The 14,598-nt window shown below is 47.2% G+C and overlaps 1 protein-coding gene across 2 annotated transcripts in view; it reads right to left on the bottom strand.

Moving 5' to 3' along the window:
- The window catches only part of SNX29 (sorting nexin 29), a 593,868-nt gene that overhangs the window by 187,648 nt on the left and 391,622 nt on the right, over positions 1-14,598 (bottom strand). The window contains exon 17 of one of the 2 annotated variants that reach the window (XM_032145366.2): positions 4,393-4,516. The exons of the other annotated variant lie outside the window; for it this stretch is intronic. Within the exon in view, the coding sequence (XP_032001257.1) occupies positions 4,427-4,516 (90 nt within the window). The 3' untranslated portion in view covers positions 4,393-4,426. Of the gene's footprint in view, positions 1-4,392; positions 4,517-14,598 lie in introns of those variants that run through there. 2 annotated transcript variants of the gene reach the window in all.

Below are 14,598 nucleotides of genomic sequence, written 5' to 3' on the forward strand. Positions count from 1 at the left end.
GTGGTGGATGGGTGGATGGATGGTGGGTGGGTGGATGGATGATGGGTGGTAGGTAGATAGGTGGACGGATGGTAGGTAGGTGGATGGATGGTGGGTGGCAGGCAGACAGGTGGATGGATGAGGGGTGGGTGGGTGGCAGGCAGATAGGTGGATGGATGAGGGGTGGGTGGGTGGTGGGTAGATGATGGGTGGGTGGGTGGATAGGTGGAGGTATGACAGGTCAAGGGATGGGTGGGCGGTGGGGGGGATGAGTGGATGGATGATAGGTGGGTGGTTGGGTGGTGGGGGGTAGATGAGAACAGTCTGGACAGGTAAGCGGCCGTCCTCAACCTCAGATTCTCTAAGCCAGTACCCTCCTGATCCAGTTATATTTCTGAACCCCTGGAACCGAGACCAAGGTCATTCTGACCAGCCCTTAGGCCAGCTAAGGACTCCTCCTGGGGTCTCGTGTGCTAGTGCAGCTTCCAGATTAATTACATTCTGCGAGGTTAAGAGATTAGGTCATTGGCAGCAGAAAGTAAGAGGGAATTCTTAGGAGTTCTGTCTTCAAACACCAAGAGGTCATATACCAGAATCTGCCTCCTGGACAACTTGCTCTGTGACATTCAATAGTGAAGCCCAGCAGTAATTCCAAAAAAGTACCTTCCAGAAATATTCATATGGAAAACTTAACACATGCCCCCAAACACACACACCAGTGCCTCCCACCAGCAGCTGAACAACAGTCTCATCACTGCTGGGCAGGCCCCACTCACCGGGATGGATGACTTAGGAAGCCAATCACCAAAACCCTCAATTAGAGCCCTGACCTGTTCCTCAGAGAGATCAAACCCAAGCAGCAGCCCCGCCAGAGAGAAATCAGCCTCATTTCGCATCTCTTCTGTCAATAAGCAATAAATGACAAAGTTCTGCTCATTGAAAATGCCAGGCATAGTGCAATTAACATCCCTTTTATAATCACCTCATTTTATCACTGCTTCCCCAATACCCTTTTGAAACTGATGACTCTTTGAGAAGATGTTTTTGGAACTGAGTCAAAGCGGCAAAAGGGCACAGTCCTGGACCCACGGCCTGCCCTGCTTCTAAGAAGCTGAGTGGCAGGAGCCAAGTCCTGGACCTACGGCCTGCCCTGCTTCTAACAAGCTGAGAGGCAGCAGCCAAGTCATTTCCCTGCTCTGAGCTTCAATTTCTTCCCTAAAGAAAAGAAAATGGCTGGGAATAGTGGCTCATGCCTGTAGTCCCAACACTTTAGGAGGCCAAGGCAGGTAGATCGCTTAAGCCCAGGAGTTAAAGATCAACCTGGGCAACACACGGAGACCCCATCTCTACAAAAAAAATTTTTTTAATTAGCCAGGCGTGGTCATAGCTATTTAGGAGCCTGAGGTGGGAGGACAATTTTACCCCAGGAGGGTGAGGCTGCAGGGACTCACCACTGCACCCCTGCTTGAGAAACAGAGCAAGACCTTCTCTCAAAAATAAATAAGTTCATTATCTATTTTTTTAAGAAAAGGAAGAAAGAAGGGGCAGGAAATGGGGGTGGACTATGGCTGTCTGCTACCCCACCTCCACTCTCCTGTTGGGAAACCATCCTTCCGAGAGATGTGATCCAAGGGTGAGCACTAACTGACTTCAGCCAATCAGCATATCTTCTCCTCCTGGCCGTAGTAACTGGTTCAGGATGGGTCAATTAACTAACATGGTTCAGAGTGAATCTGGGCGTTTCTGCTGGCAACCCTGGGAACAGACTTGCTCTTTCTCTTGAGTCTAAACAGCCTGAGAACACTGCAGCTACTGCTGTTTCCAGGAGGGGAGAGGGAGAGGGACTGGGCTGGGTGAGCGGAAGGGAGCGGTGAGAACGGAGTCAGGCAGAAATGTACCAGGTTTCCATGATATCCCAGGCCTCTGGGTCACCGTGAAGCTGACACTTGCTGCTATGGTTGGCATGTCTGCTCCCTCCAAACCTCATGTTGAAATTCATTCCCCAATGTTGGAAGTGGGGTCTCATGAGAGGTGTTTGGGTGCTGGGGACTGAGCCCTCTCGGCTCACTGCAACCTCCACCTCTCAGGTTCAAATGATTCTCGTGCCTCAGGCTCTTAAGTAGCTGGGACTACAGGCACACATCACCACACCCGGCTAATTTCTGTATTTTTAGTAGACACAAGGCTCACCATACTGGCCAGGCTGGTCTTGAACTCCTGACCTCAGGTAATCCACCTGCCTCAGCCTCCTAAAATGCTGGGATTACAGGCATGAGCCACCGCACCTGGCCTCTGATTCTGCAAGAGCTGGTTGTTTTAAAGAACCTGGCACCTCCCCACTCTCTTGTTTCCATTCTTATCAATGTGATTTCTGCACATATCAGCTCCCCTCTGCCTTCTGCCACGAGTGGAAACACCCTTACCAGATGCAGATACCCAATCTGGAACTTTCCATTCATCAGAATCGTGAGCCAAATAAATCTTTTCCTCATAAATTACCCAGCGTCAGGCATTCCTCTGCAGCAACACAAAACACAATGAGGCACTCACATACCTCTGGACTTTTTTAGTATCTAATATAACGAATTCCTTGCTTTGTGGAGGCCACTTTGTACTGGCTTCTCTGTTTATTCCACTGGAATCATCCTAATACAAAAACCATGATCCCAAAGGTCTCAGCCAGCTCCAGCATTTCTTTTATTTGTAAGATTTCCTAACCATGCCAAGGCCTGAAAATGAAAACCCAAAGGAAAACCCTCAATCCCTGTTGCCAAGGAGAGATTGTGGGCTATTTAAGGCCACAGACCATGGCAGTCTTCTCTTTGATCCCAAGTTCAAAGCACAGTACCTACAACTCAGGAAACTGAAAAACTCAACACACATGGGCTAAATGAGTGGCTCAGTAAGACAAAGCTTTTGTAAACTGCAGGCCCGAGATAAGCTTTAGTTCACTAATCAGCATCATTCCCATCACCACCTTAACCACCATCAGCATTACTATTTGTTGATTGCTTACTAGGTACCGGGCGTGCACAGCTCTGCATCTATTACCTGCCTGAAGCCTCATAACCCACCCATCGAGTGATCAGGACCGCTCACAAGTAACTATGCTCTCTCTTTCCGGAAGCCTGGGAGACTGCCCCTCCCCACCCACCTGCAGTTAGACGTGTCTGTGGAACTTGCTTTACCATTGAAATAAGAGAGATGTGACGTGTAATTTCTGGGTGGAAGCTTTAAGAGTCAGAGTGTGCTTGACCAATGTCTCCTGTCCGTCTGCCACAACCTGGGTCTGCAGGTGAGGATGGTGACAACACAGAGCAGTGGCCCAGCCAATTTCATGAAGGACAAGTGACGTGAAAGAGACAGAAATCTATGTGTTTTCTGTTCATGACATTATGGGATGGGTACTGCAGTGTAACTCAACCTACAGTGACTAATATACTACACCCTATTTTACAGATGTGAAAACTGAGGCTCAGAGACGTAAAGCTCCTTGCCTGAAACCACATAGTTACTACTGCAGCAGAAAGGCTTGCATGGGCCTGGAGAACACAGAAAGTCTGGCCATTGTTCCCCAGGTCTTTGATCCCCGTCTTTACCCCAGCTGACTTGGGGCTTTCAATGGAAACCTTGCCCACATTCTCCTGGTTAGAAAACTCCAGAACCAGAAAAACTTCTGGACCTCAGAAACCCACAGCCAAGACAGAGTAAAATTAACAGAAACCAAGTTCCCCAAACCAACCCTCAAGACATGAAATTACAGACATGAGAGAAAATATACAATGTAGGATAGAACAGGGCAAAGAGACAGAGGAAAGAGAAGGGAAATAAAGTACATTATTGAAGAACAAGCCAGAGTAGGTCAGCCTGCAGAAACTCCTGCCATAGAATTTTTTTTTTTTGAGACAGAGTCTTGCTTTGTCGCCCAGGCTAGAGTGCAGTGGTGCGATCTCAGCTCACTGCAACCTCCGCCTCCCAGGTTCAAGCAATTCTCCCTGCCTCAGCCTCCTGAGTAGCTGAGATTATAGGTGCCAGCCACCATGCCCAGCTAACTTTTGTATTTTTAGTAGAGATGGGGTTTCACCATGTTGGCCAGACTAGTCTCAAACTCCTGACCTCAAATGATCCACCTGCCTCGGCCTCCCAAAGTGCTGAGATTACAGGTATGAGCCACCATGCCTGGCCCCTGCCATAGATTTTCAATACAACCAATCATCATTTCTACATAATCAATTATAGAGAACCAGTAATTTTGGCTCAGATGATTTGTGACCAAAGTAGAGTGCAAACACGGTTGTAAGACTCACTTTGTCCATAAAATAACTAGCGACTGCTCGGCTTCACCTGGCATTCAGCCTGTGACAACTCGCTCCCGGGGGGCCAATAAAGGCGCCAGGGACGTGGCGTGGGGGTTGTCTTCAGTGATATTCCTGTGGTGTGCCGCCTTCTAAAACAGACCCCGGTGGCTCTGTTTCCTGGTCCTCACCTGCTGGATAATCCCCTGAGTGTGGCTTGGCCATAGTGACTTGCCTCTGTCCTAATGAACAGATTAGAGTAGAATATAGTAGAAGTCATGGAATGCCACTTTATTTATTTATTTATTTATTTATTTATTTATTTTGAGATGGAGTCTCACTCTGTCACCCAGACTGGAGTGTAGTGGGACAATCTCGGCTCACTGCAACCTCCCGCTCCCGGGCTCAAATGATTCTCCTGCCTCAGCCTCCTGAGTAGCTGGGATCACAAGCATGTGTTACTACCACCTGGCTAATTTTTGTGTTTTTAGTAGAGATGGGGTTTCACCATGTTGGCCAGGCTGGTCTCGAACTCCTGACCTGAAATACACCCCCACCTTAGCCTCCCAAAATGCTAGAATTACAGGTGTGAGCCACGGCTCCCAGCCAGAATGCTACTTCTAAAGCTTAGACTACAAAACACCCTGACTCCCATTTAGTTGGTCTCTCTCTTTTGCTTTCTTTGGCGACAGTGAAAAGGCCTGGATAGGCAAGAAACCGAGGGTGGCCTCCAGCCAACAGCCCGAGAGTAACTGAGGCCCTCAGTCCAAGAGTCTGTAGGAAACCGAATCCCGCCAACAACCACATGGGTTAGCTTGGACCCGGATCCTTCCCTAGGGGAGCCCTGAGGTGTCCGCACTCACCGGCTGAGGCTGTGGTTGCAGCCTGGGAGACACCCTGGAGAGAGAACCAGCTGAGTGGCACCAGGACTCCAGGCCCACAGAAACTGTGAGATGGTAAATGTTGTCACTCCCAAATGTCGTTTTTCCTCTCAGTGTTGGGACAATTTGTTACGCGGAGAAAGATACAGTCACTCAATAGTGAGTTTCATTTAGCTATTTCTGGTGTTGGCACTTAATGAATCATTGGCATAATGCCAAATCATTCCCAATGAGTCTATGGGGCCAAAATAACGGGGGCTAAAACTGCCATCCATGGATAAAATCTAGAGGAGTGTTCCCCAAACCCCAGTGCACCACAAAGCACCACCAGGATTCTTGCCACACTCACCCCCCACTTGCACTGTTGCTGCATAATGTTGCCTTTTCAATCCACTCATTTTTTTTAAGACAGGGTCTCACTATGTTGCCCAGGCTAGTCTCGAGCTCCTGGGCCCAAGTGATCCTCCTGAGGAGGTGGGATTACACCATTCATCTTTTTTCACTTATAACAGTTACTTACAAAGGAAAGTATATATCACTCTAGCAAACAGAAAGCCAGTATCACTAGAAGGCAACTGGATCTGATGAAAGCCAAACGTGATTAAATCCTAAGTGTTAGTGGTTCTCAACCCCAGGAGCATCAGAATCATGCGAAACAGTGAGAGGTGCCCAGGCCCCATCGAAGAGATTCTCCTGCAGCTGATCTGGGGTTGAGCCTTGGCATCAAGGCATCTGGACTTTCTGAGCGGAATCTACTGCAGCCGCATCTGAGAGCTCAGAACTTCCCAGTGGCCGACGGCACCCTGACCCAGAGGCCCACATTCACTTTGTCAGGGTCCCCAAGAGTTAAAGCCGGGCTAGCACCAACCTAAGACCGCACCAGCATGGCCAAAAGGAAAAGAAAAGGGGAACATCTTCCCAAGCGGAGCCCATATTATTCAACACCTGACCCTGAGACATCTAACATCACTCTACTATCACCAGGGCTACACGCCTCATACTCCACAGACAGACCCGAGAGCTGGACAGACGCATCTCTGGGGCAGTGACTGATCAAAATAAAGAGATTCTGAGCGACAGACACTTGTAGGTTACGGCATCTGGGGAGGGACTGGATTCCGTCATCATAGCTCAGCTCACATGGTGTCTCCTCCACCAGGCTGCAGATTGTGTGAGTCCGGGGGACAGTGACCAAGGCCTGCCCTCTGCATCACTGGTGCCTAGGTCAGTCCCTGGCATAGGGAAGACACTATTAGCATTCGATGAATAAATAGGTGAAGTGTCATCCAAACCGGATCTTGGGGAATGGGCTAGACACAGCCCACCATCCAGTGGGGAGAAGTGGTATTCCAGAGGGGACCTGGAGGAGCAGGGCCAAACCTCTGCTAGCCAGCCCTTGCTCCCCCACCAATAGCTTCCCAAATTAAGCCCTCGCTTATTCCAACAGCCACTGCTGAAGGCACCAGTTCTCTCTGTGACTGATGGATAACTTCATACTCAAATTGGAAACCATTTAAATTGAGACATCAGGAAAATCAGAGGCAGGCAACATATGATATCACTTTATATTTGACAGCGAGTAAAAAATGAAAACAGCAGTGTTGATCATCTTGAGACAAATAAACTCACAGTCCCTTGGTGGTTTGTGCGGCAGGCACAGAGTGCTTCATTTCAGTCAAATTCACCATGTGTGTTCTGGGCATCCGTAGTCAGGATGCTACGGTGAGAAGTGGGAACTAAGATTCTCGCATTCAGCCAACGTTTTATACTCTGTATCAGGTGCCGGGGACACAGCCATACATAAAATGGACGAAGCAGAGAGCAAATAAACAACCCTGTGCCAAGCAGCATTAGTATTATGAAGAAAAATAAAGCAGGAGGGTGCTATTTTAACCAAGGTTTATGATATAAGCTGATATTTTACTCCCTACTTTGGATGATTTAGAGGCATTTACTGTTTAAACCTCATATAACTCTCTTTGGTGGGCATTCCTAGTCCCATTTAAAGATGAGGATATGGGCCAGGCATAGCAGCTCATACTTGTAATCCCAGCACTACGGGAGGCCGAGGCAGGAGGATCACTTGAGCCCAGGAGTTTGAGACCAGCCTGGGCCATACAGTGAAACCCCATCTCTACAAAAACTTGAGTTAGCCAAGTGTGGTGGTTCATGCCTGTAATCCCAGCTACTCAGGAGGCTGAGGTGGGAGGACTGCTTGAGCCCACAAGTTGGAGGCTGCAGTGAGCTATGACTGCACCACTGCACTCCAGTCTGGGCAACAGAGCGAGACTGTCTCTCAAAAAAATTAAAAATACAAAATGTAAAGAAATAAAGTTGAGGACATGAAGACTCTAAAAAGAGACTTACAGCTCCATCTCCTACTAATCATGAGGACATGGAGACTGGGGGATATTACCTATCTTATCTGTGCCTTAGTCTTGTCATCTCTAAAATGGAGACACAAGAACCTACATCACTGCTTGCTGCTACATGCACAGCTCATGGAATAGGATTTGGTATGTAATAAGTGCCAGTATACATGTCTGCAGGTAGGAGCATAAATGACGCTCCCATTTTAAGAACTTCATCATCTCATGGAGAAGCTAAAGGATACATCCATGAAACTAGCAATGAGAATATTTCGAACAAACCATGTCGATTGATACCACCATTCCCGCTGCCTAACAGGCCCATCTTCCTGATCAACTTCAACTCATCCTTAAAAACTCAAGTCAAACGTCTCCTCTTTGAAATCTTCCATGGCATACCCCAGCAGGTAATTAACCCCACCATTGTGCCATCATTATACTTGATACCTCCATGATTCTATTTTACTCATTGCTCATTCTTTCATTCAACTACTGTGCATCAGCAGCCTGCCATCTACCATGCCCTCATCAACCTCCACAGCAAGGATGTTTAGTATGTCTGTGTCTTCCAGTGGATGACAGACTTCTTGGGGGCCAAATAACTGAGTGTAGCTCAACGGAATTAATTAATGAATAAACAACAACATAAGATTAGACAAAATAAGCAGTCCAGAGGGGAAAAGGATTACAGGAATTTAAAGAACATTGGAAACATACCTACCAAAACCCAGTATTGACAGGGCCACTAGGGACTTTCTCAAAGAATGAATGAGACCTTGAAGGATGGGGAAGATTTGGAAGAGTGTGAAAGAGGAGGAAGTCAACATATATTCATGACTGAAGAATGCAAAGTCTCAAAACAATCTGAACAGTATAAATTATCCTATTTGTGTTAAAAATAGATGTGCGTTAGGCATGTGTACGTGTATATATATATATGCCTGCCTATATGCAAATGCATAAAAAATACCTGGAAGGGTATACACCAAACGCTTCATAGCAGGATCACTAGGAGGGAACACTTGTCTTCTGTACTCTAGATAGCTGTGCATTATTTATATTCTTTCAGAAATGTATTTTTATATTATTTATATAACTTAGAAAAAAATGTTAAAGCATGTCTTCTAAAAGACAAATGGTGAAAAGGCAGAGCGATGGAAGTAGAAGGAAAAGGAAGAGCAAATGCTAAGGGACAGGACTTGGTGGAGAAATAGCAGACGGCAAGACATAGGGCGAAGGCTAGAGTCAGGTCCTGCTTCGCAATCTGCCATATTATTTTTAAAACAAAGCTAAAAAATATCTGCATTGCATTGCAGCACTGGGGCCAAGAGTTGGCTGCAAGCTTTGCTCTAACAGGACAGCGTGGCGATTCCCACAGGAGGCCCACACACTCAGGCTGGCATAGGCAATGACACCCTGGACAGGAGAAACGAAAGGAAGCCACTTTCCCAGAACAGAAATAAAAATCTGGCTGGGTCCAGTGGCTCACGCCTATAATCCCGGCACTTTGGGAGGCTGAGGCAGGATCGCTTGAGCCCAGAAGTTCGAGACCAGTATGGGAAACATAGAAAGACCCTGTCTCTACAAAAAAATTTAAAAAATAACAAAATTAGCCAGGCATGGTGGCATGCACCTATAGTGCCAGCTTCTCCGGAGCCTGAAGTGCAAGGATCGCTGAGCCCAGGAGTCTGAGGCTGCAGTGAGCTATGATTGCACCACTGCCCTCCAGCCTCAGTGACAGAGAAAGACCCTGTCTCTATTTAGGAAAGAGGAAGAGAAGGAAAGAGGGAAAGAAGGGAGGGAGGAGGGAAGAGAGAAAGAGGAAGGAAGGAAGGAAGGGAGGGAGGGAGGGAAGGAGGGAGGGAGGGAGGGAGGAAGGAAGGAGGTCCAAAGGAGCTTGAAGTTCTTCCAACTTTATCAAAAGCCTTGGCTGATCCCCAACGCCTGGCTGGCAACATCAGTTGCATCCCCAACCACCTGCTTTGGGATGGACGAGGCCTTCCATTTTCGAATACCTGGGAGAACACCATTTGAACTCTGATCAACAAAATCACCTTCCTCAGAAACCAGGACGGCAGCTCTGCAGACCTCATGGGCAAGAAAGCTGCGGCCCAGGAACAGTGGGGTGTAGGTAATACCAAGATGGTGCCCACCCCTCAAGAAGAGGTAATTTCCAGAAGAACAAGTCAAGGGGAGCCAACGGCTTGGCTTTTTGCAACTAAATCAGGGATCCCTTTACTAAAACGTATCTATTCCCATCTAACCACATAACACGCTGGTCGCCCAGAAAAGAGACAGCAATGAATCTAGGCACAATCTGCTCTGGTTCCCACAGACCAGCTGGCCAGGGAACCAAACTCCATGAAACACACAGCAAAACAGCATTGACTTTTACTAGGAGATTATATAAACTCGTTTCAGCGAGATGGGGAAGCCTCCTAGAACACACCAGGAGATGCCCTTGGTGCTGCTCACTGCCTGGCCCAAAGTGCCTATGTGAATGATGGCCCAGGAGACAAGGAAGCAGAGATGTGCCTTCATTTATTTGTTTTGAGACGGAGTTTCGCTCCGTCACCCAAGCTGAAGTACAATGGTGCAAACTCCACTCACTGCAACCTCCACCTCCCAAGTTCAAGCAGCTATCCTGCCTCACCCTCCCAAGTAGCTGGGATTACAGGCACCTGCCATCAAACTCAGCTAATTTTTGTATTCTTAGTAGAGATGGTTTTCACCATGTTGGCCAGGCTGGTCTCCAACTCCTGACCTCAGGTGATCTGCTCGACTCGGCCACCCAAATGCTGGGATTACAGGTGTAAGCCACCGCACCCAGCCACCTTTATTTTTGTTGTTGATTGTTTTTTGTTTTTGTTTTGTTTTGTTTTGTTTTGTTTTTGAGACAGAGTCTTGCTCTCTCAGGCTAGAGTGCAATGGCACCATCTTGGCTCACTGCAGCCTCCACCTCCCCGGTTTAAGCGATTCTTCTGCTTCAGCCTCCCAAGTAGCTGCGATTAAGGGCACATGCTACCATGCCCAGTTACATTTTCGTATTTTTAGTAGAGACAGGGTTTCACCATGTTGGCTAGGCTGGTCTCAAACTCCTGCCTGACCTCAGCTCATCAGCCCACTTCAGCCTCCCAAAGTGCTGGGATTACGGGCACGAGCCACTATGCCTGGCCTCAAAGAAAGATTTTTTAAAAGAAGAAGAAATCTTTCAAAAAATATATAGAATATCAGATGCAACTTGTGCAGAAGGTGTGACTAACCAGAAGTGAACTCTCAATGCAGGGAAATAAATATATTAAATTAAGGAATAAGTATAAAGTATTTAGTTAGAAGGTTTGTACAACTATTAATATAATCATGTGGTTATTATGTATCCCTGGAAATACTGTGTGTGTTAATTTAGCAGAAATTGAATAAATTAACTTAGTATCTAAATGGATGTGTCATAGCCAGTGAGATTTACAAGGTGGCACTGAGACAGAATGGAAAGCACTGGGAGGGTCCACATTTTTAGGATGACAAAAATGAAATGGTCAAGGACAGTGTCATCATCTGACCATGTAGAGGAGAAGACCTGGCCCAGACCAGCTTCTAGAGGAGTCCCATGCGGTTGCCCCATGCACAGGAACCCCTTTTCCATGCTCATGACATCATATTAAGATATGAACACGCGGCCGGGCATGGTGGCTCACACCTGTAATCCCAGCACTTTGGGAGGCCAAGGTGGGTCAATCACTTGAGGCCAGGAGTTCAAGACCAGCCTGGCCAACCTGGCAAAACCCCATCTCTACTAAAAATACAAAAATTAGCTGGGCACGGTGGCACACACCTGTAATCCCAGCTACTCAGGAGGCTAAGGCAGGAGAATTGCTTGAACCTGGGAGGTGGAGGTTGTAGTGAGCCGAGATCGCTCCACTGCACTCCAGTCTGAGTGACAGAGCAAGACTCCGTCTCAAAAAAAAAAAAAAAGCTATGAACACGCTAATAACAGGCATACCAGGCAGGAGCAAAGAACCAGGGTCTCGAGATGACTCCCTGTGGGAGAGGCGAGTGGAGTCGGGGGCAGTTTCTGTAAGAGACCAAGAATGAGATCAGAGGAAGCTTATTATTCAATGAGAGCAGGCCTTCTTGCACCAATAACTAATGTGGGTCATGAGCTCCGGATTTTGATGAATCCATATCTGTGCATCTGGTTCAGATGAAATTCAAAGAACAAAGAGAGACGCCATTTCAAGAAGGACTGGGTGGTAACTAAAATGAGAACAGGGGGCATGTGAGCCCCAGGAGCATCCTCACGGCCGCTGCCTGTCGCTTCTCCTGCAGGTGGCATTGTGAGCGGCAAACTCAAACCACACGTTCACAAACATATGCCGGAGAAGAGAAGAGAGGACAGGTAGAACGGAGGGGTCAAAAGCTGCCTTCCAATCCGAGCTTCTATTCCTTCAGGATCAGTGGCAGGAAAGATCTCAGCATTATCCAAGCAGAACCTCTGTCTCCATGCCAAATCACCACGAAGTGAAGCCAGAGAGACACAAGTCACACAAATTATATTCTGGGCTTTGACCCTCTCAAAGGCAGGGACTGTATCTTCCACATCCACTACATCTCCGTAGTCTGCCTCACACTGGGTAAAGCGGCCACACAAAACACAAGTGACCGACAGGCGATGTAAGCCAATGTGGAAAATGCCTCCCTTGACTCACAGCTGAAGTCATTAAAGAGTACCAAGTTTCTAAATCTTGATTATTTTGCACGTTGCCAATGCTTTCTATTTGCATCAACATAGGACCAGCTTTAAAGGTAAGCTTGCATACACTGCATTTGCCAGCTGACATGAAACTCTGATCTTCAGGGAAGTGTAAAATTCCACACCTGGATGCCTTGGACAACCAAACTCCTCCACTCAAACCCTAGAGTCCAGCCCCTCATGGGTGTCCAGGGGAAACTGACTACCCGTGGAGATGAGCGAGCCATGTAAAAGATGAGAGTGTAACACAGGTGCATCAGAAAAGATCTGTGATTTTAATACTTCCAACTCCCCCCCAGGTGCCAGAAGCACGTGCATGAACAGCAAGGAGCATGTGATCACTTGGGGGTATTTAGCCATGGTCAGGAAAACACAGCTAGGCCCAAAGAGATGATTTCTTCTCTGGATCTGAGAGCTTTAAAGTGGGTTCCACAAGCATCTTTCCAAATAATTTTGTGTCAAAGACTAATATTTCTGAGTTAAGCCTCTATGTGAGATATATTTTTAGTAGACCCTCTTAAATGGCACTTTTAGAAATAATCTCCTTCAAGACGGCCGACGATTAAAACAGGGATGTCCAAGCACTGAGTTAAAAAGCCTCTTATAATTTGGAACACGAAGTTTAACATTGCCGTGGGACAGCAGACAATTTGGTACTTGATCATTAGCTATGCGGCAAGTGCCACCCAGCAGAAAAATAGATTTCTTATTAAGCTTTCATACTTAAATAGCATCAGCCCTCAAATGAGATCACTCCCTCCGAAGGTTTTAAAGATACCAAGAAAGTCCCAGGGAGCATTTTATTTTAAAGTGAATCTTATTACAAAACTTGGGATGGGGTTTTTCCATCTATCTCATCCCTGGATATGAAATTACTCATCTTTCTCTCCCATCACCTCCGTCATCTCAGAGGAAGCAAGGTGCCCCAGGGAACACAGACGGCTCACGGCGAGGACCCACATGAGGTGTTATTGAACAAGACGGGAAGGCAGCTTTCTGGATAATCGAACGTGCTAGTGAACAGAGTGTTGCCAGAGATACTCCAGGTGCACACTCAGATGTATACGTCATATGCTCCCTGAGTGATTACGTGTTCCAGGCTCTGAGGGTAGGAAAATGAAGACAACAGTCTCTGTCTCAGGAAAGCTCCAGGTCCGCAGGGGAAAACGGAAGTCAACGCCAAGTGGTACTGCAGAGTGGCAAACACCACAGCACAAAGTGCTCCAGAAACACTCATCAGGGGCCGGCCATACGGTGGAAGGCAGGCAATGGCCCACTCCACAGGGACCCTCACAAAACACACAAGGCTTGGATGATGAAGGGGAGATGGAAAGCCTTTGTAGTTTTTCAGGGCAATTGCAATGAATGGCAATTATCATAGCAACATACAGCAATGTAAATGTTTATTAAACTGGAGACAATGGGAGAGCGGAAGGGAAGGGAGAGGGAGAGGATTGCAACCACAGAGAGAGAGAGTCAGGCAGGGGGAAGAGACAGACAGACAGAGGAAAAGAGAGAGAGAGAGACAGAGGCAGAGACAAAGAAAGAAGTAGAGAGAGAAACAAAAGGAGAGAAAGGGAGGGAGAGAAAGACACAAAAGAACAACAAAAAGAGAAGCACACAGAGACCAAAGAAGAAACAAAGACACAAAAACAGGAGGAGAAATGGAGAGAGTGGGAGAAAATGCAGAATATAAGAGACAGCCCAGGTGGCAGAGACCCAAAGTTCCTGGGAAAGGCAGTGCTGTTCTAGACCAAACCCTGACCAGGCTGGTGAGTGGGTGGGAGGCCAGTTGGACCTGGGACTAAACAAAGGCGGGCCCACTGCACCCCACAGCCACGCTATGTCACCTCCTCTCCTCCAGGCCCTGCAGACTCCATGCCAGGGCAGGCTCATGAGATAAGGCAGGCTCTGATGAGCTCCCTGCTAGCTAGTACATCAATAAAAAACATGACATTTAAGGGCCCTACCTTTCCCAAATGCACTCATCGGCAAATAGTTCCATGACCATCTTCTTAGAGAAGATGTTCCTCAGGGAAATAATTCTGGAACATGATGACTGCAATAGTGTTCCGTGGGGAAATAACTTTGGGAAATGCTCCTGTACCTAGCCATCCCTTTGAAGAAGCATGGAGCAGCCTCGTGTGTGGCCCTTGAGGGAAATCCCACAGTATAGAAGACTATCAAACTATCACTGATCCAACATTTTTCAGGCTTACTGCATCACAGAACCCCAGTTCCTTTTTAAAAAATATATGAAGCAACTACGCAAACCCCTCACTCAATCACTGTTCTGCTTTTTTTTTTTTTTTTTTTTTTTTTTT

The sequence above is a fragment of the Hylobates moloch genome, unplaced genomic scaffold, assembly GCF_009828535.3.
Source record: "Hylobates moloch isolate HMO894 unplaced genomic scaffold, HMol_V3 SCAFFOLD_23, whole genome shotgun sequence".
Classification (NCBI taxonomy): domain Eukaryota; kingdom Metazoa; phylum Chordata; class Mammalia; order Primates; family Hylobatidae; genus Hylobates; species Hylobates moloch.